This window comes from Equus przewalskii, chromosome 10 (assembly GCF_037783145.1).
Source record: "Equus przewalskii isolate Varuska chromosome 10, EquPr2, whole genome shotgun sequence".
NCBI lineage: Eukaryota > Metazoa > Chordata > Mammalia > Perissodactyla > Equidae > Equus > Equus przewalskii.
This window is the reverse complement of record NC_091840.1, coordinates 42786213-42812270: the sequence shown is the minus strand read 5'-3', so window position 1 is coordinate 42812270 and position 26058 is coordinate 42786213. Positions and strand designations below refer to the sequence as shown.

The following is a 26058-nucleotide window of genomic DNA, read 5'->3' as shown; positions in this document are numbered from 1 at the left end:
TGTGGCAGCAGGGAGGGAGAGCCGTCCTGGGCTCCCTCCCCTCCGGTGGCCACTTCCCTGCTGCTCCCCAACCACCACCCCACACACTCTGTTCCACCCCCACTCAGAGCCATCCTAATCCCCACCCTTCCTCACCCCTCCAAGAGACAGCAGGTGGGCTGGGTAGAAAAAGGAATCGCCCTCCTTCTCCAGCTCCCCTGAGGCCCCTGCCCACGTCCAGCCCATCACCACCAGCTCCCAGCCAGGGCCCCTCTAATTGGCTTAATTTATTCGGCCCAACAACATTTTGTTATTGCAGATAATGCCGCCTTCCCCGCCCCACTGCCGTCCACCACTGCGTGGCAGGAGGCTCCAGGTAGTTGACAATGAAATAAATTGAACTAAACGTTTTAGAGGGGGAAAAGTGATGAAATAGAACAATAGTCTAATTTACATGACATTCTCCATGAAGCTATTTTCACTGACGCAAATTATTTTGCTTCATTTCCTCCGATGCTCTCACGGCCACTTTCCAGGGCTGCTGTCGATTTCTCCTCCTCTCTCCTCCCTCCCCGTGTCTTTATTCTCTAGGTTTAACGCTTGTGCCTCTCTCTCTTTCTCTCTCTCTCATTCTCTCTTTGCTCCCCCTAATCCATTACTGGTTCTTTCCTCCCCGGCCTCACTCCTCCCTCAGAACGGCCCTCAACACCCTCGGGAAGGAGGGCAAGGGGACGGAGGAGAGGCCGGCCTCGGTGCTGAGCTCCCTGAGCTATCGGAAGCGGCTCACGCTGAAGGACTCCATCGGGGGCACTGGCGACGAGGATTCGCTCTTCACCACCCTGAGCGAGAGGGCAGCCTCCCCCGAGAGGCCCCCACGGAAGGCCCGCACAGGCACCAGGGAGGAGCCAAGCCAGGGCAGGAAGTCTGAGGAGCCTGAGGAGTGTGGCTCCATTTTCTCTGAGGTCGGGAGCCTTGCCAGCCGGGGGCTGGAGAAGCGCTGGGGCTCTGACTTTGACCGGGCCTCGGCCGTCTCTGCACCAGTCAGCCGGGCCTCCTCGGCCACACGGCGCGGCTCTGGGGAGGACGGGGCCCGCTCCTCCATGAGCTTCTCACTGTCAGGCTCACCCAGTTCCCGTCGCAGCACTTCCCGGCTCGACAGCCTGTCAAAGACCCTCAGCCCTTCCTTGAGCCGGGCCTCAGGCCCCGGCCGGGAGAGCCCTGATTCCAGCCTGTCCCTGGGCCGAAGCTGTCTGGATGAATGGCATGATGGAGCCAGTGTGGCCTTGAGTGAGGCCCACTCGCAGTTCAGCCACCCGTCACTGGCCCGAAGTCTGTCGGTGCCACCCCAGCCACGTGTCTCAGCCTCTGCCACGGATGAACCTCTCGGCTCCAGCGTCCGCCCCGTCAGCCGTCACTCCTACCTGGACCCAGACCTGGAGGCTGCCATCAATGAGGTCTTGAGCTACAAACCTGTCCCGTTCCAACGGAGCAGGCTGGAGCCTGACTCCGAGGAGGATGACCGGAAGAGCACCCAGAGTGTCCGGAGTGCCCGACTGGACCTCCCAGAGCGAGCCACCAGCATCCGCCGCTCAGCCTCTGCTGCCGATGTCTCTCGGTCCCGCAGCAGCCGGAAGAGCCGGAGCAGGAGAAGGAGCAGGTCCAGCTCCAGCTCCACTTCCAGCTCAGAAGATTCCTCGGAGTATAAGCAGAGGAAGAAGGGGCGCTCTCGAAAGAGCAAGAAGAAGTCCAAATCGAGAAGAAAGAGAACGGAGACAGAGTCTGATTCCTCCTCATCAACATCCAGTGGCTCCACTGTCTCAAGCCACAGCCGCTCGAGCGTGAAGAAGGGCCCGGCTGGAGAAAATGAGGAGGCCGGGCAGGCGCGCCAGCAGTCACGGAAGGAGGAGAAGAAGCGCAAGAAGGCGGTGGACAGCCTGATGATGCGGTACCTGTACCGGCCCGAGAGCGACTAGCGTAGTAGGTGGCTCCTGGTTTGGAGTGCAGCATGGCGTGTGCCACTCATTGTGAACTAACGTGCTCCTGCCCCACTCGCCACCACCTAGGCCCCTCCTGTGTTCCTCTTGGCAGGCCTGGCCTCAGAGAGCCTCCTGGCTACCTCGGAGAGCAGGGGCCAGCTAAGCTAGTCAGTCATTCGGAGCTCTGAGCCCAGTCAGCTGAACTTGATGATGATGTCAATCACAGCTCCCACTTACCCAGTCCTTACCCTGGCCAGGGACCCTTCTGGATATTTGCCACGCTTTATTTACTTAATCCACACACTAACCCCATAACATCTGATTAGTCCCATTTTATAGAAGAGAACACTGAGGCTCAGGGAGGTTAAGTCACTTGCCAAGGTCATACAGCTGGGAAGTGATAGCGCCGAGGTCTGAATGGACTCTGCAACTTGTCCTTAACCAGTCCTCCACAGCCCAAGGCAGAGCACGTGGGCAAAATGCTCACTGTGTGTGCCCAGTAGCACCCATGCGGGAGTTTTTGTCCATAGCCCTCATAGGCTGATCCCCAAGGTGTGAGCTGGTGTGTCAGTGGCCATCAGTTATTATGGGGCCTTTTGCTCAACTGCCCCAGGCCCTGCAATGCCACCTTCCTCCCTGGCATGGATCTCAAGGCTAGGAATGCAAGTCTCACAGGGCTGCAGCCCCCACAGCACCGCACCCTGCAACAGACCTGGAGATGCCTGACTCCCGCCCCAGCCCGCCCACCTGAAGCCCACACATGGGCGTCACCTCGTCTCTGCTGTCTTGTAAAGTTTTAATGAATAGAAATTAGCAGCTGCTGAGTGACAGCTCCCTCCTGGCTCTCCTGCCTCCCCCAGTCTTCTCACTGCAGGGAGGGTGATCTAGCAGTTAGACCCTTCTGCCCACAACCCCCTCAGAAGAAAGGAGAAGACTGACTCATTGGAATCACATTGTTGCAGTTTCCCTGGTGGGTGGTGACATTTGGATCACCCTGGTTATGTGAAGCTGTTTTCTGCGTGGTACCCTCCCAGGGCAAGCTTGCTGCTTCCCAGGAGGTCTGACCCCAGAGTGCAGCCTCCTGGGGTACGGGCCATGTTTCCCAGATGCATGAACTAACACACACCATTCGCGTGCTTGTGGGCTTCTTGTGCAGTGGAGCAGCTGGACAAGTACACTGCCTGGCTGGGTTGTACCAAAAAGGACCAGTTACGTTTTAAGGAAGGAAGCAAGAGGAAGTGAATGTTACCTGCAGCTGTTTGGAGATGGGGGATGGGATGGGATTAGACGGGATGGGATGAGGGAGGAGGAACTTGAACCCAGACCAGGCTCATGGCCAACTCAGATTCCTCAGGCCTGAGCTGCTCTAGCTCTTGGGCTCACCGCTGCTCTGTCGCTTCCCCCATGTGGCAGATGCTTGCCGGGTGCTCTGGGCAGAGCAGGAAGCATCTCAATTGAACTAGGGAGCTGTTGTCAGCTCCACAGTGAGAAAAGCGGGGAGTCATAATATTGTGTCTACCACCTCAGCCTTCCCCTCAGCAGCCCCACTGAGTGTCCTGCTCCCCCAGGGCAGGATGTCAGTTGATAGACTGTGGGGGGAGGTTTGGAAAGCAGAGAGGGCCAGGCCCTTCTGAGCACTGCACTTCTAGCTGAAGAGGGAGACATGGGCCCAGCCAACCAACCCACGCTGACCAGCGGCTGGTGGATTTCAGACCCCAGTGCCCTCAGACCGTTGTCACCCTTGACCCGACAACCAGCAAGAACAAAAACGTAAAGCCTGTTTCTTCCCCCAGCCACCAGCACAGTTCCTCTTGTCCACAGGAAAACAGGAGTAGTCCTGAAACCCTACACGCCACCACCTCCGAGGAGGATTGATTCACTGCGGGTAGAGTGGGCACCAAGCCAGAAGCTAGCCAAACAACACAGAGCCAGCCAGAGGAGGACAGGGGAGGGAGGACCTGGGTGGACTCAGCATGAACCGGCTTTGGGTGGATAAAGTGCTAAGAGTGGGGGCGGGGGCGGAGTGGTGGCTTAGCTTCCCATCTGGTGGTGGGGACCAGTGAGAATTCAGAACACGAACGTATCCATAGCTCCATAGCGAAGGCAAGGGGCGGGGGCTGCCACCCTGGGCTCGCCCAGCGGGAATTAGCTTATGTACCAAATTGTTTGTGACAGCGTTGAGCAGGAGACACTGGCTTGTGGGGAGGAAAGCTTTTTAAACAATTTGGTTAAAATGCTCCAATTGCCAGCCTTGACTCTTGCCCCAGGGAGGGCACTGGCTGCCTGCTGTTGGCTCTCTGGCAGCAGCAGTAGTAGAACCCTGAAGGAGACTGGCCGAAGAGCACCCAAGGAAGGAGCAAGGGGGTCTTGTGGCTCCACAGAGCAGGGGAGAGGCGTGGAGGTTCCCCTCCCCAGCCGCCTCCGCCACGGGGCCCAGCATCCGGATCGGACAGCGTTGAAACCTGGCTGTCAGTTATCCGGCTGCCTGCCTGGCAGACACAGGAATGTGGGAGTGGGGGCTGTGGCCCCACTCTGAGGAGAGGAGCACCCCAGGGCTCTCCAGCCATGCCCCATTTGCATGTGGGTCCCAGCCCTGGCATCTGGCCGGCCCACTCTGCCCACAAGATAACCCCACTGTCTTTCCACAAAGCCGGTCCTTCCTGTGCCGACAGCAGACCTTAGCACTGGATGCCCAGAAAGTCTGTCTAAAAAATGAAGATAAAACCAGGCTCCCACTAATTTAGAATTCAAACAACCCAAAAGCTAAAATAACCCCAATTTTTTCTGTGTTGCACAGTCATCATTGAGCTTTATAATTTTGTCCCTGAGACACCCCAGAGTCCTTAAGTGCCTTCGGCCCATCAAAGTAAGACTCATTTATGTTCAGTCTAGTTTGTATTAAATGTGTTTTGTGCTATTCTGATTCCTTTAAAAATGGTAATTCATTCATGAGAAATACGATAACTGTTAACCAGACTGCCCCATTCCTGAGCCATTTTGCATAATTGAACATGTATTCTATCAGGCTCCTTCTCCCCAGGGAGAGAGAGAAAGCCCTGTCTTTACGCACCCCCTGGGCTCTCACCCAGGCCAGCGGGGAGAATTCAGGTTTGGGCTTGTTTTCTCCTCAGTTCACCCAACTGAGGGGCAAGGGGGAGTCATCAAAAGGCTTTGAGGTCTAAGAGTTCCGGGTTCAAATTTACATACTGGCTGTGCAGCCTTGGGCAAGATGCTCCACCTCTTTGAACCAGCTTCCTCTGACATGTCATGGGGTTGTGAAGAATGAGACAGCATATCCGGAGTGCCTGGGACAGTCGCGCACACACAGGAAGTACCCAATGACCAAATCCGGTTGTCACCACAGTTGGAAAAGCTAAGGATGTGGTTCTTTCTTGCAGAGTCCTGTTTCCTCCTCTTTGGGTTTGGGGATAGAAGAACTTCAGAACTTTGGAAGAGCTAGGAAACAAGGGCCCTCCTCAGATTCTGAAATCAGAATTGTAGGCAGTGGGGTCACAGAATTCCTGTTTATCCCAGGGGGAGCTCTCTAGGATCTGGAAGTAGGGCTGTGTCCCTGGATGCGCTGGGCAGGGACCCACTGAGTGCAGGGCACTGGTAGGGTGGAGCCACCCTGGGCTGCATTTTCTCCAAGTGTCAAAATTATAGTGCACTTGAACTGGCAGAGGCAGCGGAGGCAGGAGGGGCAGGGGAGGGCGGCTCCAAGGCTTTGGGAAAGAAAGAGAAGAGAAGTTGACTGGAGCTGGATGAGGTCCCATCCTTGCTCGATGCCATGAGCCTGCTCCATCCAGGGGTAATGCTTCCTCACATCTTGGTGCGGGGGTAGCTGGGGACTGCCGGTGACTGATGAAAACTCTGCAGGTTGGGTTACGGTACCAAGAAAGGGACAGCTCTGCCACCCTGAAGCAGAGGTCTTGCCAGTCCTATTTCCTGAGTCTCCATTCCTTGTGGTAAGCGAGGATGCCATGGTCAAGGGCAGAAATTCTCACAGACCTTAGGAAAACCTGATTAGGAGAAGGGGTTAAGATCTGGGGGTATTCCATGAGGAAAGGCCCTTCTTCTTAGCAGGAATCTTGTTAGAAATAACTGTACCTTAGATAAGTTCTAGTCGTATAATCACCAAAGCCTACAGTCTCTAAGTCAGTGTGTCCATGGACCACCTGCATCAGAACCTTCTGGGAAGGGAGTTGAAAATGCAGAATTCCTGGGTTCCACCCAAAAGCTATCAAATCCAAAGTTCTCAAGGGAACTTTTCTCAAGGGAAGTTCTCAAGTTCTCAGGAATCTGCCGCTGATTCTTACGCGCACACAAGTCTCAGACCCACTGCTCCACGGCATCACTTTCCTCAGAGTTTTCAAAGCTTTCAGAGTCAAAACAATGTGCTCCTTTCTCTTACTGACCTGAGTGTCTTCTGGGAAAGCCAGGGAAGGTTTTACTTCTCCATTTGTGGCTTTGGGGGAACGCTATGACAGGGCTTGTGGGCCTCCCTAGGCCCGAAGGCTTTGGTGCCAAAGGGTAGGAGTGTCAGTCCTCTCTGACCTCATTCCTCTCTCCCTGCAGCCCCACCAGCTACTGGAAGTCCCCTGCCCCTGACCGGTCAGACGATGAGCACGACCCTCCGGACAGCACTGCCAGGCCCCGATACTCCCACAACTATCTGAGTGACAGCGACACAGAGGCCAAGCCAATGGAAACCAACCCATAGCCCAGGGGAGTGGTCCACACCATCCCACGCCACGGCCTACTGCTGCCATGGCGCAGGAAATGGCGGGGCACAGGTCTTCCCACCTTACTGCAGATCTGCATGGGAAACACCGAACCCTCTTCGGTCAGGGGGCTTCCCAGGCTGCGGGTGGCTGACGTCTCCACATGGAAGAGGTGGGGGGAAGAGGAGCTTCTGAAAAGAGAACTTTTTGCTCCTTCTGCCTCCAAAACGCCACACTCTTGGCTTCTACCTTGGGCCACCGTGGGCAGTGGCAGGTGGCTCGGCACTGCATGGAGCCAGCAAGTTGACCTCCATCTCAGCCCCCTGCTCAGGGACGGTGGACAGATTGCCTACTGGGACTTTCTGGGTTGCTGGGTCCATGGGGAGGAGTTAGGGGCAGGAACAGCAATTCCTTCCCCCTGGCTTGGGGCGAGGGCTTTCTCTTCTCAGTGCCTGCTGTCTTTTTACTTTTTAATTTAAATACCCAACCTCTCCATCACAGCTGCATCCCTGAGAGTGGGAGGGAGCTGCAGTGGCAGCTGGGACCCCGGGGAGTGAGTAGGGGAATCTCATCTCCACTCTTCAGAGAGCAGTCCTTTCTCTGTGCAGCTGGAGAAACCGATGAGCAGAGCTGGGTCTGCGTGGGGAGGGGCTCTCAGGTGCTTCTGGGTTTGGGCTAAACAAGCCTACAGAGACAGAGGTGCATGGGTACCATCCGGAACTTCCAGCCCCCAGCCCTCTTCGTCTCATCAGTGTGTTAAGTGCAATGACCTACTTAAGAGTAAACCCATTCCACCTACACCACTTCGGGGCTTATCCAAGCACTGCCTCCCTCCCACTCTGTCCGGGGTGCCTGGACCTTAAGCTCAACTTGAGAGGGAAGGCCTTGGGTTGAGGGCTTGTGATCAGAAGAACTGAAGATGGAAGTTTTGGTCAGTGCTAATGGGTATTAGACATGAGTCCTCACCCTATGTTCTGAGCCTGAGTCATTTTTCTTCCAATCACCCTGCTCCCACACACTTATCCCAGATGTGACAACATGCGGCCTGCCGGTCCCAGCTCCCACCCTAAAGGTTATCCTGCCAACACCACCAGACTTGGGGGCCCAAGGGCAGTGCCTGGTGCCGCTCCCATCTGCTGTCCCCCCCTCTCTCCTGCAATTGGTTTGTACTCATTGGGCTGTGCTCTCTCTTCCCTGTTTACCTGATGTATGGAAATAAATGTCCTTTTCCTCCTGGCTCTGCCAATTTTCCTGCCTCTTCCTTCAGGCTCAGGTAAAGTCCAGGGTGGTCACGAGGGAGGAGAGTCAGGATTCTAGTGGGGACGTAGGGGAATTGCGCTGGTCTCCAGCCTGCTCTCACGTCAGACCAGTGCCACTCAGAGAGCCTTGGTAGGTCATTTGGGGCAGGCAGAGGAAATGGGATGAGGATTGGTCAAAGAAGACATAACCGCCCCCCCCCCTTTTATGTTAAGAGCCTGTGGATTGTAATTTAGGTTGGCAGAGCCGTCCAGGCCACCTCCCACCCTGACCTCCACTTGGGAATGTTGAGGTCCCTCTGATTCTTAAATCTCACCAATTACAGAGATCCTATCTTCTCTAACTTTTTTTTTAAGGGATGGATGCAAGCTGTTTTTATTTTATTTTTAATTTTTTTTTTCCTGAGGAAGATTAGTCCTGGGCTAACATCTGTTGCCAATCTTCCTCTTTTTTTGCTTGAGGAAGATTAGCCCTGAGCTAACAACTGTGCCCATCTTCCTTCACTTTATATGTGGACCACTGCCACAGCATGGCTGACAAGTGGTGTAGGTCTGCAGCCAGGATCCGAACCCGGGAACCTGGGCCACCAAAGCAGAGCGCACTGAAGTTAACCACTACGCCACAGGGCTGGCCTCTCGATTTTTTTTTTTTTAAGTTTAATTGTAGTCATTCCACAGATGACTTTTTGATCAAAACTTGGCAGAACTCTCTCTGGCCCCCAACCCCAGTGGCCAAAGGGCCACTTGAATAGGCTGGGAGTGCAGGCTTCCCTGCTCAGTCTCTGCCTCGTGACCCAGTCCACACTTGGTGCCCTCACGGACAGCTAAGAAGCAGCTCATGCAGAAGGGCAAGAAACAAACGAGTCCCTCCTCCTCCTCTACCTTCTGTAATGTGACCAGTTCTAATCCCTGCTTGCATAGTGTTTACAGCTGGCCAATCAGACTCCCCTGGTTTGGGCAAGTAGACGGGAAAGGGTATCAGACAGCCCTAATGCCAAGGCTCTGGTGATGTCACCACCCAGAAAGGGAAGGAAGGAGAAAAGACACCCCCAAAATGAGTGTGAGAGAGTGTAAAGTGGGCCCATCTTGAATGAAAGAAACCGCCCCTCTCCACTGCCCGCCAAGGTTGAATAGAGAAGGTAGTAAAAGTGAAGTTATTTATTTTTTTTAAACTGCTGGCTCCTCGTGTTCAGTTCTGTCACTCATCTTTTACTCCTGCTTTCAAATAGCTTGGTGCATTTTCTGTTTCTCCCAGAACTAGTAATGACATAGTCCCTGCTACCCATAGACAAGACCCCAACTCTGTTCACCCACGTGACGCAGGCTTCTGGTTAACTGGAAAGTCCAACGTCAGTCTCCAGTGACCTGGCCTGGGGCAGAGGGCTTTGTTCAAGTCAGAGAACTTCTATTATTCATTTATCCATTCGCTCAACAGTCATATTTCATAACTGCCTGCTGTGGTCTAGGCTTGGTCTAAGTGCTGGGGATGGATGAGCTCCCCTGCATCATAAAGTGGATATTCTAGCGGAGGAGTCAGACACACAACATATGTACCACACCTACCAATATGTGCAAGCTGGGGGTGAGTGGGGAGGAGTAATCATAGTGTTTGTGCTCCAGCGGCTCGTGGATTAGGGCCAGGGCAGACCCAGGTGGAAATAATTACATGAGACATACAGAAGGATGAAGAAGTTACTTTGGGAATATTATGAAGGGAGACACTCTCACTGCAAGGGGGTGGGGGACGACTGGGAAGGCTTCTAAAAGGAGCTGGTATTTGGAGCTGGGGCTTGAAAGGATAGCACTTCCACAGGTAGATATTGCAGACAGGTGTGCTGGGAAAAAAGCAAACCTTGAGCAAAGGCCCTGAGTCCGAGAACAACAGGTGGGGGTAGGGAACTCCACAGGCCGCCTGGGGAAGCCAGACAGCACCTCACATGATCAGCGCTTCTCCAAGCTGCAGCAAAGCCCCTCCGCACGGTGCTGGGCTCCGGGCTGGGAGACGGAGGCAATTCCCTCAGCACCAACTCCCCAGGGGAGTCCAGGGGCCTGCAGGGCCATCAAAACCCATCTCTATTTTGGGTGTGCCTTCAGAGGTCTGTGAGCTCCTGCCCTCACCTGTAAACAGGAGTAGCTCTGGTCCCTAACATGTAAGTGATTCCCGCAAACCAGGCAGCAAGTCTGTCCCTGTGCCAGGCTCAAAGCCGCCTCACTAGGTCCTCCTCTCTAATCTCAGACCCTGGGGATGGCTCTGACTCCTGGATAAGAGGCTTGGGCGGGGACCAAAGCCCTTTGAGGCTCCCCAAGGTACCAAGTCTGTGCCCAGAGACCACAGTGGCATGCAGTGACTCCTGAACTACCTCCTTTTGTCCTGTGTCCTCTTGGCAGATTATGCCAGTTGTCCTTCCCCCCAGGCCCCGCCCCCATGCCTGGTGGCACAGACACTTAGTGATTTGCTCCTTAATTGTCCCCCAGCTAGGCTGCGCAGATGCCGCTCTTTAATCTCTCCTGATAAATGAATTGTGCCGCTCCTTTAATCATATGTTCATATCCAAGCCAATTTGAATCAATTTGGCAGGGAGCGTGTTGCAAGCGATGCCATGACTGCAGCTTCTCCCCCCAGGGCCCCAGAGCCAGCACGTCTGCTGTCCTCATCCTCAGCAGAGAGCCCAGGAGGCCCATTCAGGGAAAGGATCTCCTACCTGAATGGAGGGGACTTTTCAAAGTCAATCCTTCATTCCTGTCCTCCAGGCTGGCCCTTGTGTGACCGCAGGGAGATTGATTCCCAAAGGCCTCAGCAGTGGGAGGGAGGGGGGCGAGTCCACAGCCTTCCTTGGTCACTGAATGAAGGGCCCCATTATCATCCCTGGGAGAAAATGCTGCCTTAAATCTAGCCCGGATCCTCTCTGTTCCCCTTTCATTTCCTCTGAGCTGGTTCTCGGGGAAGGTGGAACACTTCATCACCTTTTACATAGCAACACATTCCAGGCCGGTCTATGATAATTCGTCTTGCCTGCTACTGGCTGCCACCCCAACGCCTTTCATCTTTTCCCAGAAAGTACTCTTTTCTAAATCCTCTGGCCTGGTGGGCAGTCCCATGCTCGGTAATGTACCAAGTTCTGCGCGTATGGGGCTGCAGCTTTTTCACCTACGGAGTGTTGTCCACGTGCCCAGTGAAAACAAAAAGAGACGAACAAAACCTGCTAAACTGAGCGCTTCTGCCGCAGGCCCTGAGACCTTGGAGAAGGGGCTTACCATCTTGGGCCTCAGTTTCCCCATCTGTAAAACAAGTTGCAATTGCTGGCAAGAACCTTTTGGCTCCTGAGTTCGCAGGAGCCCCTCACTGCTACCAACAGAACCTTCCCCCCACCCCACCCCGCCCCGCCCCGGCTTCATCTCCCTCGGTGGGGAGCCAGAAGGACCCACGGGCGGCGCTAGCGGGCGGCTGGATCCCGGTGCTGGGGGAGGGCCGTCTTCTCCCAGCGCGAGGTCTCTCTGGGGTCGGTTCGGTCCAGCAGCCGGGCTGCGCCTCTAAGTCCTCTTCACGTCCTCCCCTTTTCCCTCGCCCGCTCTGCCAGTTCAGGCAAGCGCCCTCGGGTTCACTGGGAGAATGGAGTATATTAGAATATTCATATCTCATTTGCATGACCTCAGCCTCTGGAGCGCCGGGCCTTTGGCTCCGCCCCCGCCTGGAGGTTCTTCCCGAAAGCCCCGCCCCTTAAGAGGTTCTTAAGCAGCAGACCCGCCGGCGTTACCCTTTGAGGAGTCCAGAGGCTGAGCGCCGGTCTCTGCTTTACTGTTTCCGGCCCTTTTAAGGGCTCTTGGAAGTCCTCGGCAGGAGCTGAGGCTGAGTAGCGACTGGGGCTGAGGGGGCCCTTCCTGGCCTGTCACTAGTGACCCATGGGATGAGGAGGATGAAACCAATAATAGTTGCCATTTGTTGACACTTACTGTGTCTCCAGTGCTTGTGAACTTTATCCACATAATCTCATTTAACCATTATCACAACTCTTTGAAATGTCGTCCCCCTGAGGAAACTGAGGCACAGAGAGCTGATGTCTGTCCTAGCAGGGTCCTCAGCTTGGTTCCAGCAACTGACCAGACGTCCCCAAGCTATTCTGGCCTTGTCAGAGGCAGAAGTTGGAGAGGCGAGAAAGCCAAGAATCCCTCTCATGATCCTCATCTCAAATGGCTGTGTACCTGGTATTCAGCAAGGCCTGGCCTTAGGAAGGAAACAATTCTTGGCAATTTGATGGGTAAATGTCAACCTCACATGTGTGTTGCTCCTTACAATTTTCAGAGCATCCCCCGTATATTATCACATTTGTGCTTCACGCGCTCTGTGCCAACAATATGAATAACAGTTCCATATGGCCCGGAATGCATATTTTAAGCTATATTCGCCTCAATCTAATTTCATTACCGTACAACAGAAAAAATCCAGACCATTCTCTGAGATTTGATCTGAGAGGAGTGATTTCCAGAGCAGTAGCCATTTTGGAGTTAACAAGCATTTGATTTGTTTATAAGGAATTTTAGATTTGTTTCTTCTAAACAAATTCGTTTAGAAGGAATTTTACAAAGAAATTGAGTTTTCCATAGTATAAACCCCAGTGACGGGTCATATACATAAGGGAGATTCCAAAAAGGATGTGTGCTTTGCAAGTGAAGTCAGTGACATAAATCTCCCAGTGGAATACTTAAATGCTCAGATAGAATTTGCTTTAGATATCAAAAGTCAGCTATGACAGTTTTACCAAGAAAAAAAACCTCAAAAAGGATATTAAGTTTTGACACCATCTAGGCAAATTATATTTGAGGTGGCTTAAGAGTCAAAGAGTTTCCACATTTTAATAAATTTTTATATGTTTTGTGCCACATCTGTGATCTGACTAGATTAGGAAAAGAAGCAAATGGATTTGGGGAAGACGACGCTAGGGAATTTGAAAGTGGAGAATAAAAAAAAAGGAGTTAAAAAAAAACCCATCCTGGTTCAGGGAAGATGAAGCCAATAGCTTCAGAAATGTTAGGTCTTTGAAAGACAGGTCAACACCTGATAACCAGGCAAATATAAAATGGTATGTGTTGAAACAGGCCTCATGGCTCACAATGAATGCTACGACTGGCATCGGATTCAGGTTGGCACCCTTGCTTGAGGGCTGCTTCTGGCCCCCATGGGAATATCGTCCTCTGGAGAGCAAAGGAGAGTGACCCTTGTGCGCAGCACTACCCCAGAAAGTCTACACTAAAAGCACAGGTCGCATGGCCTGCCTCTGAGGGTCCTGGAGCTCATCTGTGGGGGCTGTTCTTTCCAGGGGACCACATACTGAGCCGCTGGGCTAGATTTAATAATAGAAAAGAATCTTCTGCTCCCATGAACTGGCAAAATAAGCCTAGAGAACCAACTAGAAAGTGAGGCAGCCTGACAGCTCTGTGAATGGGAACATGTGCACATGACAAACGTACACGTGAAAATACAGATGAGTTAATATGAGAAGGGACCCTGAAAATTAGAAATAGTTTTATTTAGGGATGTGGCGTTACCGATGAAGTATCTGTGCTTATAATATAAAGTTTTCCTACTTTTTTTTTAAGTCAGTACAGATGTGTGTCTGTGCCAAACATCAAAGAAGTCCCCCAGTTGTCATATTAGTGTGACTATAAGAGCAGCTTCTTTCCCAGCATTTCATATTTAGAAATAGTAGCCTTGGAGGGTAAACCATGTGGCCAAGCTGCCTAGAAACTGCTTCGATCCCTTGCTCAGGGAAAGCCGTTCTTAAAGCCGCAGGCATCTCTTGGCATGGCTGAGAGTGGAAGCTGAAGGGGAACAGATTGGAGGGTGGAACGTGAACAGGCTATTGAGCGGGGAGGAGGGAGAGAAGAGCCTCTCCCCTGCAGCCTGGAGCCCTGCAGGTGACAGGTTCAGGTGAGGAGAGACTGGTGTTGTAGAAGAGACTGGTGATGCAGCGGGGTGAGGAGAAGCCGAAGCCAAGAGTCAAGAAGGTCATTTGGGATATTTTTGTCACACTATACTTTTTTCTTTTCAAGATCTGTCAGGGTGGACATGGCTCAGTGGCCAGACTTTGTGCCTGGCTGATGGATTTGTGCTTCTCACACCTGACTCCCTCTAAGAAGGTTTAGCCCCTTAAGGACAAAGTATTTTCGCTGTTTCAGAGAGTCAAGTGGCCAGGGAGTTCTCGGCGAAAATGAGAAGGGATTGGTATTAGAAGGGGGCGCCTGGCGGTTCAGGCCTTGCAGAAGGTCTGGGAGAAGTCCCCTGGGGCGTGGGGTGATCTTCATCTCCCTCCCTGCCCCCACTCCTTGCTCCCCAGTAGAAATCAGCTACAAATCTCAGCTTGTTGGGAACAGATGGCCTTGGCTGACGAATAAGCCACCGCAGGCTGCTCCACCTGTTCTCGGGCTGGAATAATCAGCTCGAGACAAACATCGGCGCTGAAATAACTCATGGCAGCGGGTGATGAGCAGGCACAGATTCCAAAAATCTCTTAAATAGACCCCCTCCAACTCTCTCCTCTCCCCAGCCCCTAGAGGCCATCAGGGGAAGGTAATGGAGCGGAGAAGACAGATAGAGCCCCAAACCGAGCATGATGCCCGAGCTGGTGGTGCCGAGGGGTTGGGGTGGGGGCGGGGGCCTGGGCAGAGGGGCGGGGCTGAGTTCTGCGTTGCGGAGGGGGCGCGGGGTGGCGCGGTAGGGAACCGTTCACCTCGGCAGGGCGGGAAGCAATTTCTCAAGAGCGTGTGGAGAACGTGGGAAGGGTTGGTCCATGTCAGGGACAAGTGTGAGGAGATCTCACCCATCGGAGGTAGTAGAAAACTGAGAATTTGGGATTCATTTGCATTTGTTCATTAAAGGAGTGGTATGCAAATGGGATCAAGCTACCAGCGAATCTCTCCTCCGCTCAGACAGCTCTGCCCGCCCAGCTGGGAGTGGGTGCCTGGGTGCCCGTACTTCTGCGGACTGGTGTTCAGCTTCCCTCCCCTCCTTGATGAAGTCAGCTGGGCTAATGTTCCCTGGCAGAGGCAGACGGTCCCGTCCGGCAGTGGCAGCGCAGGGAAGCAGTGGTGATGGCAGTCGGGCGGTGCCGGCTGAGATGGGGGTCCGGCTCCCGTGGAGTCAGTCAGGAGAGGGCAGGAACTGAGAGAAGAGGACGCTGACTCTTCGCTCTGGGTGCCTCCCAGGCAGCTCCCCTTGGTCCCCCCGCCTGGTCTGGGGCACAGAGGGTGGGGGCTCTGAGGCCTCAGCGGCTATACTAGCCACAGAAGAAGCCTGCAGAGCCTTTGGACTCCCCAGTTGCATCTCTAACTGCCATATACAGTTTCCCGCCAGTGGCCCCTGTGGCTCTACCTGAGGCCCAGGGGGTGGGAGGACAGAGCCCTCACCCATCGTGTAGGGTCGCACAAACCTGTTCTCCATGAAGCAGGCTGTGCTCACAGAGATGCCAGGGTGTCCCCTGTCCTGCTGAGTGCCTGGCTCTGTGGCTCTCACCCTGCTGCGTGTTTGAAACACTCAAGGAGCTGTTTTTGTTTTGTTTTGTATACAAAAAGTTAAAAGAACAGTATAATGAACTTCTTTATCTATCAAGCAGCTTCAGCAATTGTCAAGACAGCAAATCTTGCTTCATCTACACCTCTGCCTACTTCCCCATTCCCTTCACTGGATTATTCCGAAGCAGACCCCAGATATGACATCACCTTGTTAAGAAATACTTTAGTGTCTGTCCCTCAAAACAGAAGAAGACTCTAAAAAAATGTAATCACAATACTCTTAGCACACCTAAAAAAATTATCAATAACTCCTTAACACCAACTAGCCAGTCAATGTTTAAATTTCCCTGATTTTAGTTGATATATTAACAATAAATTATATGAATATAATAATACATAGAATAGAAAGTAATTTCTAATTAAATTAATATATAAATATAAGATATAATAAATTATATTTATGTAAAGTTAGTTTGTTCAAATCAGGATCCAGACAACATTGAGGCGCTTTCTAAGAAATACCGTGCTCAGGGCCTTCTCTCTCAGGGATTCCCTTTTAACCGGCCTTGGGTGGGGCCCAAGGATCATATTTTTTAAAGCTCCCTGGGTGGTTTTAATGTGCAGCCAGGGTTGAGAAATGCTCTCTGTTTCCCTCTGTCAGTTTCCTGCCAACTCCTCCTCAGCCGGCGGCTAAATACCTCTGTGTGCCTCTAGCCAGTGGACCAGGCAGCTCCCACAGCAGTTGGCACCAACGTGCCTACCTGGATGGGTGGAGGGCTGCCCACCTTCTCCAGGCTCCTTTTTAAGGTGGGCTCCATGTCTCTGTAGACACAGCATTCTTTTTCCCTACAAATTCACGTACCACGTGTGCTTGTTCCTATCTCTTTCTCCCCTAATACACGAGGTGCCTGTGCTTGCCTTGCAAGCGTGGCAGATTTTTTTTCGTGAAAATAGCAAAATTCCTGCCTCAGGAAAAAGTGAGAACTTCCCTGGGGGCTGTACTCACTTGGCTGCTCAAGTGGCTCAGCGCCACGCCGAGCCGTGCGAGGGGCCTGCCAGGGGCCTGGCAGCAGGTGTAAAGGAAACCTGAGACTGAGTGGGACTTGAACCCAGCACATTTCGGGGAATCTACAAAACCTTCTTCTCTTGGAGACGTTGGCCCCAGGAGCGTTTAAGAGAATTATACCTGCATTCCTAGTTCACAGCTGTTCGCCCCTGCCTGCCCATGGCTTCTGTTTCTGTTCGCTCCCTGGCCCCTCCACTCCGCCTGCCTTTTGGATTTGTTCCTCCCTCCTGTGTCCCCCACTCCACGCCTCACTGAATGTTGGTGAAACAAATCTTGTCTAAAATAATGAGCAATCAACTACCTTGATGCTTGGGGCAGGCTGGGCAGGGGCTGGGGAGAAGGGGTAGGGAGCTGAATCATTTATAAAGCTTAATAAAGATGCAGATGAGCAAGCTGACTAGGAGCTCAAGAGCCCGGCTTATTCATTATTCAAAGTTATGTAAATGCCACTGGGTCCTGCGTGTTAGAATCCTGCCCCTTGTCCCTGCTGCTTCTCCCAGCCTCTGACAGATCCAGCCTGCTTTGTGCCTCCCCCTCCCGGCAGTGCGTCCATTCACAGCCTTCGGTGCTCGCCCAGATACCCGTTTCAGACCCTACCTCCAGGGTAATAAAAATCCCAGCTCGCCTCTCTAGCCAGAGTCTTCCAGAGGTTTTGTGGGGAGGCCCTGGCCTTCAGGCAAGCCCATCTAGGTCCAAATAGATGGGCTTCTCATTTTTAAAAATTTTCAAGGAAAGAATACCATGAGAGTGCTTATATCTATGTTTTAATACCTCACAAATCTACTTAGTGGGATGGAGTTCCTGAGGTCTAACCTAAATCTCTCTTGCTGCACTGGAAGCCTACCATTGAAATGGAACATCCAACAACCAAATTCTCTTTAGTCGCTACTCTGAGAAGTAAAACGTAGGGGTCAAGTCACTCTCCAGCCTGCTGTCTCCAGACTAACCTGTCCTTGTTGCCTCCTTTTACCTTTCTAGACAACTGAACCTCCTTCCAAGTTAGATTCACACTCCTCTCTTAAATGTGTTCTAGGAGGGGCCGGCCCAGTGGCGCAGTGGTTGGGTGCACACGTTCCACTCCAGCGGCCCGGGGTTCAACAGTTCAGATCCCAGGTGTGGACATGGCACCACTTGGCAAGCCATGATGTGGCAGGCGTCCCACGTATAAAGTAGAGAAAGATGGGCACGGATGTTAGCTCAGGGCCAGTCTTCCTCAGCAAAAAAAAAAGAGGAAGATTGGCAGCAGATGCTAGCTCAGGGCTAATCTTCCTCCAAAAAAAAAAAAAAAATGTGTTCTAGGAGACCAAACTCTGCTGAGGGTTTAGCTTGTGTTGACTGCCCTCTGTACCTCCTCTTCTCCACATCATGATTACTGATTTGCACCCCACAGTTGCCTAGGTCTTAGGACTCAAATTGCTTTCCTTTCCCCTGACTCTCCTCTCTGTGCACCCTTTTTCTCATCACCCCCTAAATTTTCAATTTGGTGAAGCTGAGAGATGAAGAACTGGGTCAGAGTCGCAATGGCATCGATTGCCTCCGCTTTCCCTTCTTTTCTAGACTAGCTCGCCTCCCTCCCCCCCAATCTATTTTTAGCCTGCCTCTGTCTTCCTTAGTCTTGTTGGCAACCATGCCGGCCTCTTTCTCTTCGCTGCCCTTATCTCTCCCCTGCAGCCTGTGCAGACCCCAGCTGCCCTTCCAGAGGTCTCTTATTGCCTGCCACATTTATTTTGATTTTCTCCCATCTTGAAGATATGTAGGGTCTGCCTGAAAGGCGATGCCTGGCCACGCTCAAGCAGAAGGGAAGCAGGGAGATAATGCCAGCAGGTCTGTTTTGGCAAATCCATCAATGTTACTAACACCCTAAAGTTGTCCTCCGACCCCTTTGACAATGGCTGTCCTCTCCTCTATGCCCGTAGACTCTGTATTCCCTACGTCTCCTCTTCCCCTCTATGCCCGCACCCCACCCCTAATAAGAAATGCTCAGTTCCTCCCGTTTGGGCATCCGGACTTTTTCCTTTGGCTTTGGGGCACTGCAGCATCCCTGGAGGTCATTGTCTGCCTTCTTGGCATGCAGATTGCCGGTTTCCTCTTCTCCATTCCTGTTTTTCTCCACTCTTCCCTGACCTCATCCCTCCCACACACACTCATCCTCCTCCACATGCCCCTGCCCCTGTCCTTCCTTGCACCCTGTTTCTAGGACACACAGACTCATTTGTAAGGGGCCTCATCCAGCTCAGGCAGGGCTCAGTCAGCATCCCCCACTTGTCCTTTCTCGGCCTTCTCTAGACATTGGTCTCCTCCTTAGCTGTCACCAGCAAGCTGAATAAGACTGGATATTTTGGAAGGGGAGCTGCAGCTGGCTGGGGGAGGAGAGTGACACTGAGAAAAGCAGAGGCAGAGGGAACTGCGGACAGCTGTGGAAGGAGACAGAGAGGTTCCCAACACCCTTTCTCCCCAACTTCGCCAGCTTCGGGGCTGGCAGGATCTTACACTGATGCCTCTCAGTACCTGCTTTTTCTCTCCAGCTCAGTGATAACACAATACCTAGTTTTGCAATTCACCACATTCTCTTACCTGCATCCAGATATCTGCTTGGCGCACTCCCTCTCCTCCTAGTCTGCCCCAATGCCCCTCCTCAGCGAGTCCTGCTCCCACGACCTCTGTCAAAAAGGAGGCCCCTCCCCCATCATTCTCTACCTTCCTCACCCTGCTCTGTTTTGTCCCCAATGCACTTGCCACCTTCTAACGTATAATACAGTTTACTTCTACATATTGTTTATGCGTCTTCTCCTCACTGGACTGCAAACACCACAAGAGCTGAGATTTTCTTTTCTTTTTTTTTTTTAAAGATTTTTATTTTTTTTCCTTTTTCTCCCCAAAGCCCCCCAGTACATAGTTGTATATTCTTCGTTGTGGGTCCTTCTAGTTGTGGCATGTGGGACACTGCCTCAGCGTGGTTTGATGAGCAGTGCTATGTCTGCCGACAGGATTCGAACCAACGAAACACTGGGCCGCCTGCAGTGGAGCGTGCAAACTTGACCACTCGGCCACGGGGCCAGCCCCTGAGCCGAGATTTTCATCTGCTTTGTCCATGGATGCATCCACAGTGCCTGCACATACAGAGTTCAATAAAGATTTGTCTGTTGAACAAATGGGTGAATGATCTTATCTGATCCTCACACATTCCTGTAGCATTGGTTGGTGGTATTCCACTTTTTTATTGTGGTAGAATGTACATAACATAAAATGTGCCACTTTGGCCATATTTTTTTAAAGATCTTATTTTTCCTTTTTCTCCCCAAAGCCCCCTGGTACATAGTTGTGTATTTTTAGTTGTAGGTCCTTCTGGTTGTGGCATGTGGGACGCCGCCTCAGCATGGCTTGACGAGCGGTGCCATGTCCGCGCCCAGGATCCAAACCGGCAAAACAGGGGGCCATCGAAGCGGAGAGCGCGAACTTAAGCACTCGGCCGCGGGACCAGCCCAACTTTGGCCATTTTTAAGTGTGCAGTTCAATGGCATTAAGTACATTCGCTTAAACCACGTTTGTGTTCGTGTTGTGTAAGACATGATGTTGTGAACCTTAGCCACCGTCCATCTCCAGAACATTTTACATCTTCTCAAACTGAATCTCTGTGTCCATTAAACACTAACTCCTCATCCCCCCCGCCCCCCAGCCCCTGGAGACAACCATTCTACTTCCTGTCTCTATGAATTTGACTGCTTGAAGTACCTCTTGTAAGTGGAACCGTACAATGTGTCCTTCTGTGTCTGGCTTATTTCACTCAGCATCGTGTCTTCAAAGTTCATCCGTGTTGCGTTATTCCCATTTTACAGACGTGATTCCCACTTTATAGAGGCTGAGGTTCAGGAAACCATCTGAGAGCGCATAAAAAGCAGATTTGGTGTAAAGTGTGGGATGGGGCTTTTATAATTCCCTGGAGAAATCGGTCTAATCCACGTGCCTAGGCCTGTAAGGCAGTTGAAGAGTAATTTCCTCTGTGTTGTATTTCCTTTGGGAACGTTTTTACTCTTACTCCCGTTTCCCACTCTTCTCCCCTCAGTGACTCCTCCTAACATTTCCACCTCACCCACTCCCAGTTTTTCTCTCCCCAGAGCCCTTTAACTCAGGTTCCTCGGGTCAAACTGGCCTGGTCTGGAGATCTTCCTGCCCGGGTTCCGTGTGAGCACATTCAGCCTCGCCTGCGTCCCTGTTTACACCCTCACCCCTCCGCCCACCCTGGGGTAGTTATGAGCCTGTTCCCTTCCAAAGCAATTAGTGCGAGGAGGCCAGCCGACTCGGCACTAATGCCATTTCATTAAGTGGGAGCAATCCTAATGATAATAAAATGGCACATTTAACATTCAAACATTGAACAGGGTTTCTAAGCGAGTGTGTCTCTCTCTTTCTTTCTGGTATAACAGCTCCATCTTCATAAGGACCTGACAATACACCTTAATGAGAGACTGGGGAGCCGAGCATCTTTTCAGAGCCAGAGAGAGGATGAGAAGCAGACAAAGAATCCAGAGGAAGAGGGTGCAGTGCACTGAGGGGATAAAGATCCCAAGGACTCCTGGGGTAATGGATTCTGTGGTGCTGGTTGAGACAATTAAAGTCTGTGAGAAATAAGGTCACATGGAAAATAAAGCCCACCATGGACTTTAATGCAATGCAATTATTTCTTTATTTATCTGTTTGTTCAACACATTTTTTTTTCAACAACCATTTATTGTGCCCCCAAGATGAGCCAGATTTTGTGGGAGTTTGTGGTGAAGGGTGGCTCTAGTTTCAGGAAAAGGAACTTTAAGGGTGGTAGTGATCCACAAATCATCTTGTTTATCCTCCCCTGGGCAGCTTGAGTCAAACTCATCCCAAGTTTATCAAATGTCCTAGCAAAGAGATTTTTAACAACTGCTGTGGTCTCCTGAGCTAGTCCCTGTGCCCTCTCCTTATTGAGACATCTGTCTCAAAGGTCCTTATCACTCTGTGATTAGAGAATATCTGATTGACCTTCCAGAAGAAAAAACATAGTGGGGTTGGGGAGCTGGCCAGGGGAAGAAGGTAGATACAGTCATCTGGTGTTTACAAGGGACTCAAGAGAGGCAGGAGAAAAGGATGACATCTCCCAGCCACTTCCTTCATCTGAGAGGCCTTTCCCAGCAGGTGGCTTTACTCCCAGCTCCTGTGCACAGAAGGGAGGCTGCCGGCCAGGGGTCAAAGGTGGGCTTTGCCCAGGCCTGGGAAGCGGCTAATTCGAAAAGGTGTCAAGTCATAGGATGGCGTTAATTTCATGCTTAATTCATACAGGATCTTCCCCACGACAGGGGCCAGCTTGAATCCATGCCCTAGGGAAAGGAGACAGGGTTGTCAAGCATCCTCAGAGACAGGGGTAGGCTCTCTGGAAGTCCACTAGACAGTCCTCAGCTAAAGCTTTCTCTCCCCTTGGTCGCATCCCAAAGCCAGAAGTTGCCTTCCACCGTGAGGACCCTTTCTTCTCTGATTGCCCTGCTCAGCCCCCTTATACACTCAAGGTCTAGGCTTTCATCCTATCTAGCCAGCCAAGGATGTGGAAAACACCATCTTGCCCGGCACTAAGGTAAGCACCCCATCTGCCCCTTCTCAGGCTCACCAGAGAATCCAGCACCGATGACAATGTTGTCATGCTTTGGATGTCGATCAAGAATGAAGTGCTCATCAGGGGTGTTCTAGAAAGAAACAATCACACCTGTGTCCTCCGAGGATAGAGGGAGGAGGAAGAGCTGCAGGCTCAGAAGGCTGGATTTCTTTCCAGAAAGAATGGGAATGAGGCACAGGAATGCTTTCTGCAAGCCCGTGCCCGCTCTGGGTATGCCAGTCTTTCTTATTTGTCCATCTGCCTCCCTTCTCCTACAGAGCTATGAACACAGTAGGTACTCAGTTAATGCGTGTAAACTAACTTTAGCCAAGTTGCCTCAGGCCCTGGTGACATCTGTCTCTTCTCTTTGTCCCTAAGGCCTGCTCAACTAGAACATCTTGCCAAAAAATCTTTTAGAGCTCTTCTGGGAAACATAGTGAAGGACTGCCAGGCATAAGCCTGGTTTCCTAATGAGAAGGAATATGAATAACCTCCAGTAGGCCCTCTCTGGTAGAGGTGAACCGACCCACAGAAATGAGCTCATTTATTTCAAGTCACATCCTACGTCAGGGGTCAAATAGAGTCAGGCTTGAGCAGCGCGAGGCCTGTCTGTCCCCTGCCCTGTCCTCCAGGGCTGTGGGAGGGCCTGGCCCGGCTGCCCACACCCTTACCGTGTACATGCAGCGCTCCATAATGGCAGGCTCGGGCTCCAGGTCAGGTAAGTAAGCTCTGACAAAGTGACTCAGGATTTGGACGTCTTGGATGTCCGAGAATGCCGTGGGGCAGTCCCGCTCCTCTGGATCTGCCTTGTTGCCGTAGTGATAGCAGACCTGGCTCCCAATCAGAGCAGTATGAGCTGCGAGGGCTCGCCTTCCCGCACACCCACCCAGCCCAGGAAGCAGGCTTGTGCACAGAACGCCCCCATCCATCATCCCAGCCTTCCCCAGTCCTGACAGGTGCCGCTTATTGCCTAGCTGTCCGTTCCCCTGCCACCCATGTGTTTGCTAAGGAGGGGCTCCCTTTGTGGGGCCTCAGGACAGCGGCGGGTGGGGGGGGGGGTGGTCTTGCGTTGCAGATAGCCAATAGTGAAGCAGACTCCTGCTGCTGCCCTACCGGGATCTGAGGGAGTCTGTTGAGAGCAAAGTTAGAGCAGCTGCCCCAAATCTGTGTGGGCCCCTGTTAGCCTCCTCTCAGCCTTTCCACTCACCTTCACCAGCCCTGGGTACTCTCCGGAGGGCAGCCCATAGATGTGGCGGGGGGCCAGGTTGAGGCCAAGGCCCAGGAAGCATGGAAAGCCCTGGGACACACTATAGCTTCCGGGAACCTTCTCTCGCCAGTAGCACACACTGATCCGCAGGGTCTTGAGGCAGGGAGAGGAAACAGGAAATAAGGAGAAAGCCATGGAGCTCTACAGACAACGGAGCAGTTTCTCCTGAGGTCTTGTAGCCCTTTAATACAAGCCTGGATGCCCCGCTTAACTCATCCATCCTGTTTCACCTAATCCTCATGTCCTTTACAAGTTACACTTTGTTATGATGCACAAAAATCTCTGAATCTCTGTCTTGTCCCCTATTCTTAGTCTTCTTCCATAACTGCCCCCATCTGTGCTTCTCTATCTCCAGATAATATCTCATATTTACTAGTGCTTACTATAGGCCAGGCTGTCTCCTAAGGTCTTTATATATATCATTTAATTTAATTTTCCAACAGCCCTCTCCCTCATTTTACAGGTGATAAAACTGAGGCTCAGTGAGATGAACAAATTTGCCCAAGTTTGTCCACTAACAAGTGGCAGATCCAGGATTCAAACTCGAGTCCATCTGGCTCCAAGGTTTCTTCTCGTCAGTGCCAACTCTCAGGCTTCCAGCTCCCCTTACCTGGAGAGGCAGCTCAAGTCCCAGGGGTCGGAGGAGCTGATTGGTCCAAGGACCTGCTGTGATGATCAAGCTCTTGGCTTGGTACCTCTTGGAGGTGGTTCTCACGGTGACTGGGAGCCCTGGTTTTATCTCCATCACCTTCTCTCCATCACACACTATGCCACCTAGCTGTCGAATTGCATCCTGAAAGGGCAGGAGCAGGCAAGGGTGAATTGGTTATGTGTGGTATTCACCCTGGCAGGCAGAGTCCTTCCCTCAGGGCAGAAAAGAGAGCACAGAAGCTAGACCTCCTCTCCCATATGGACAAGGCCCAGCAGGGTGTATAAAACTGCTCTGCCCCAAAGGTCAAGACTAAAGCCGGCAGGGCAAGGGCTCTCATCCAGCGGCGGGGTCAGGGGATAGCTGATTGGGAACCAGGATGCCCAGAGCAGAAGCTGTATTGCCCCTAGGGCTGCACAGTATCACCTGGAGGGCTCTGAGGGCCTTGTCTGCATAGAGCACTCCTCCCGACTTGTCCAAGAGCCCTACTTCTCCCCTGGCCATCCGAATATTGGGGAAACGTTGCTTCAGTTCCTCAGAGGGAAGACACTGGTGTTCCACCCCCTGCCTAGACAAAGTAGCCTGGAACATCTTTAATTCTGGATTCTCCTTCATTCCCAGCAGCAGTAGTCCAGTCTGCCTAAAAAAAAAAGGACACCTGGATGAGGGTATGCATGAGGGCCCTGGGCCATGCTCCTCATTCTTCAATAAGGGTCCCAGGGCAGGCATCGAGGAGAGTCCCAGCCTCACGTTCAAAACGCAGGTGAAGTCACCTCAATTCTGTCCTAAGAGTCTCAGCGTTACTGCGCTGCTTTCCAGCCCGCTCCCAAGTCTGCCCTTGGCTCTCACTATTGGTTTGGTTGTCCCTCCATCCTCCATCCTCAGGATCCATCCTGCCCTTGAGGGCAGAGATCCTAAGTCCTCTTTGATCTCCAACCCAGAAAGTGGTAGGTGTTCTGTGAGTTTGATAAGATTTCTTCCCCTTCCTCCTGTCCCCTGACCCCATTCACTATTTTCATCTCTGTTCTTTATCCTCTCTTTCCCCTAGCCCACTGTCTGCTGTTACCTTTCCCTGTCCCTTTTCTTGTCATATAACGTTTGGTGCCTTCCTGCGTGTCTGCCTGTGTCTCGGTTCCTTCTCAGGGGCTGCCCATTTTGTGGAAAGGGTCCCAAAGTGGGAGATGTGGCTCAAGGTCCATTCCCGGCCTCGCCTCTGTGGCCTTGCTCCGATTGCTCACTGCTCCAGGCCGCAGATTCTCCTCTGTTATCACATACTTGTTGGACTGTTGGTGGTTCCACACCACACTGGCACCACCCCCGACCCAGGGGCATGTGGCAATGGCATGGGCCATTTTTTTAGTTGTCACAGTGCCTGGGGATTGCCACTCACATTTAGTGGCCAGGGATGCCAAATCTGCAATGCTCGGGGAGATCTCACCCAAATGCCAATAGCGCTCTCATGGAAGAACACAAGTTGATGATCTCTTAGGACTCAAGTAATTAATTCAGGGATTCTATGATTTCGTTTCTCTCTACACTTCCCTCCATGTTTCTTAGTCCCTAAGGGAGTGAAAGCTGTTTCTCTTTAATGCTTTCTATCTCTCTGTCACAATAGACTAGAGCCCCCTTTTTGTGGGAACTGATCAAAATAATGGAAGGGTCACTTCGGCCCTTGGGACCACTCCTGTGTCCCCCTCGGTTTCAGCAGGTGCAGTGACCAGCATCAGCCTGGTATATCCCCCAGGTACTGCGTATAAAGCTCGTAATAGCCTATAATGGAGTCTCATGGATATTACATGCTTCCAAATCCCACATTATCTGGTTGGGGGGATTAAAGAGAAGATTGGGAGGGGGTAGGGACGCAGCAGGCCCTGGGGCCGGTGTCAGTACACAGAGCCGCGCAGCGTGCCCAATCCATTTGCCACGGCCCCCGCCTACCCAGCATTCACCACTGGTGAGAAAGCAATGAACGCCTCTGCCTCTTCAAAGCTCAGCAGAGGAAAGATGCTGTAGAAATTCCCATG

At 52.1% G+C, this 26058-nt stretch overlaps 2 protein-coding genes across 44 annotated transcripts in view; one reads left to right on the top strand and one right to left on the bottom strand.

Moving 5' to 3' along the window:
• Positions 1–7912, top strand: part of MYO18A (myosin XVIIIA) — a 95668-nt gene extending 87756 nt beyond the window's left edge. For 21 of the 40 annotated variants that reach the window (XM_070562756.1, XM_070562761.1, XM_070562754.1 and 18 more), the window contains 2 exons: positions 674–1956; positions 6531–7912. In XM_070562756.1, coding sequence (XP_070418857.1) covers positions 674–1952 — 1279 coding nt within the window. In that variant the 3' untranslated portion in view covers positions 1953–1956; positions 6531–7912. The remainder of the gene's footprint in view (positions 1–673; positions 1957–6530) is intronic. The other 19 variants (XM_070562778.1, XM_070562786.1, XM_070562783.1 and 16 more) reach the window with 1 other exon arrangement.
• Positions 7913–19327: 11415 nt separating this feature from the next.
• PIPOX (pipecolic acid and sarcosine oxidase) overlaps positions 19328–26058 on the bottom strand; it is a 46682-nt gene continuing 39951 nt past the window's right edge. For 2 of the 4 annotated variants that reach the window (XM_070562744.1, XM_008525800.2), the window contains 6 exons: positions 24461–24674; positions 23996–24178; positions 23326–23478; positions 22790–22948; positions 22134–22209; positions 21170–21849 (listed from right to left, as the gene is read on the bottom strand). In XM_070562744.1, the coding sequence (XP_070418845.1) occupies positions 21719–21849; positions 22134–22209; positions 22790–22948; positions 23326–23478; positions 23996–24178; positions 24461–24674 (916 nt within the window). In that variant the 3' untranslated portion in view covers positions 21170–21718. Of the gene's footprint in view, positions 19615–20236; positions 20383–21169; positions 21850–22133; positions 22210–22789; positions 22949–23325; positions 23479–23995; positions 24179–24460; positions 24675–26058 lie in introns of those variants that run through there. The other 2 variants (XR_011523553.1, XM_070562742.1) reach the window with 2 other exon arrangements.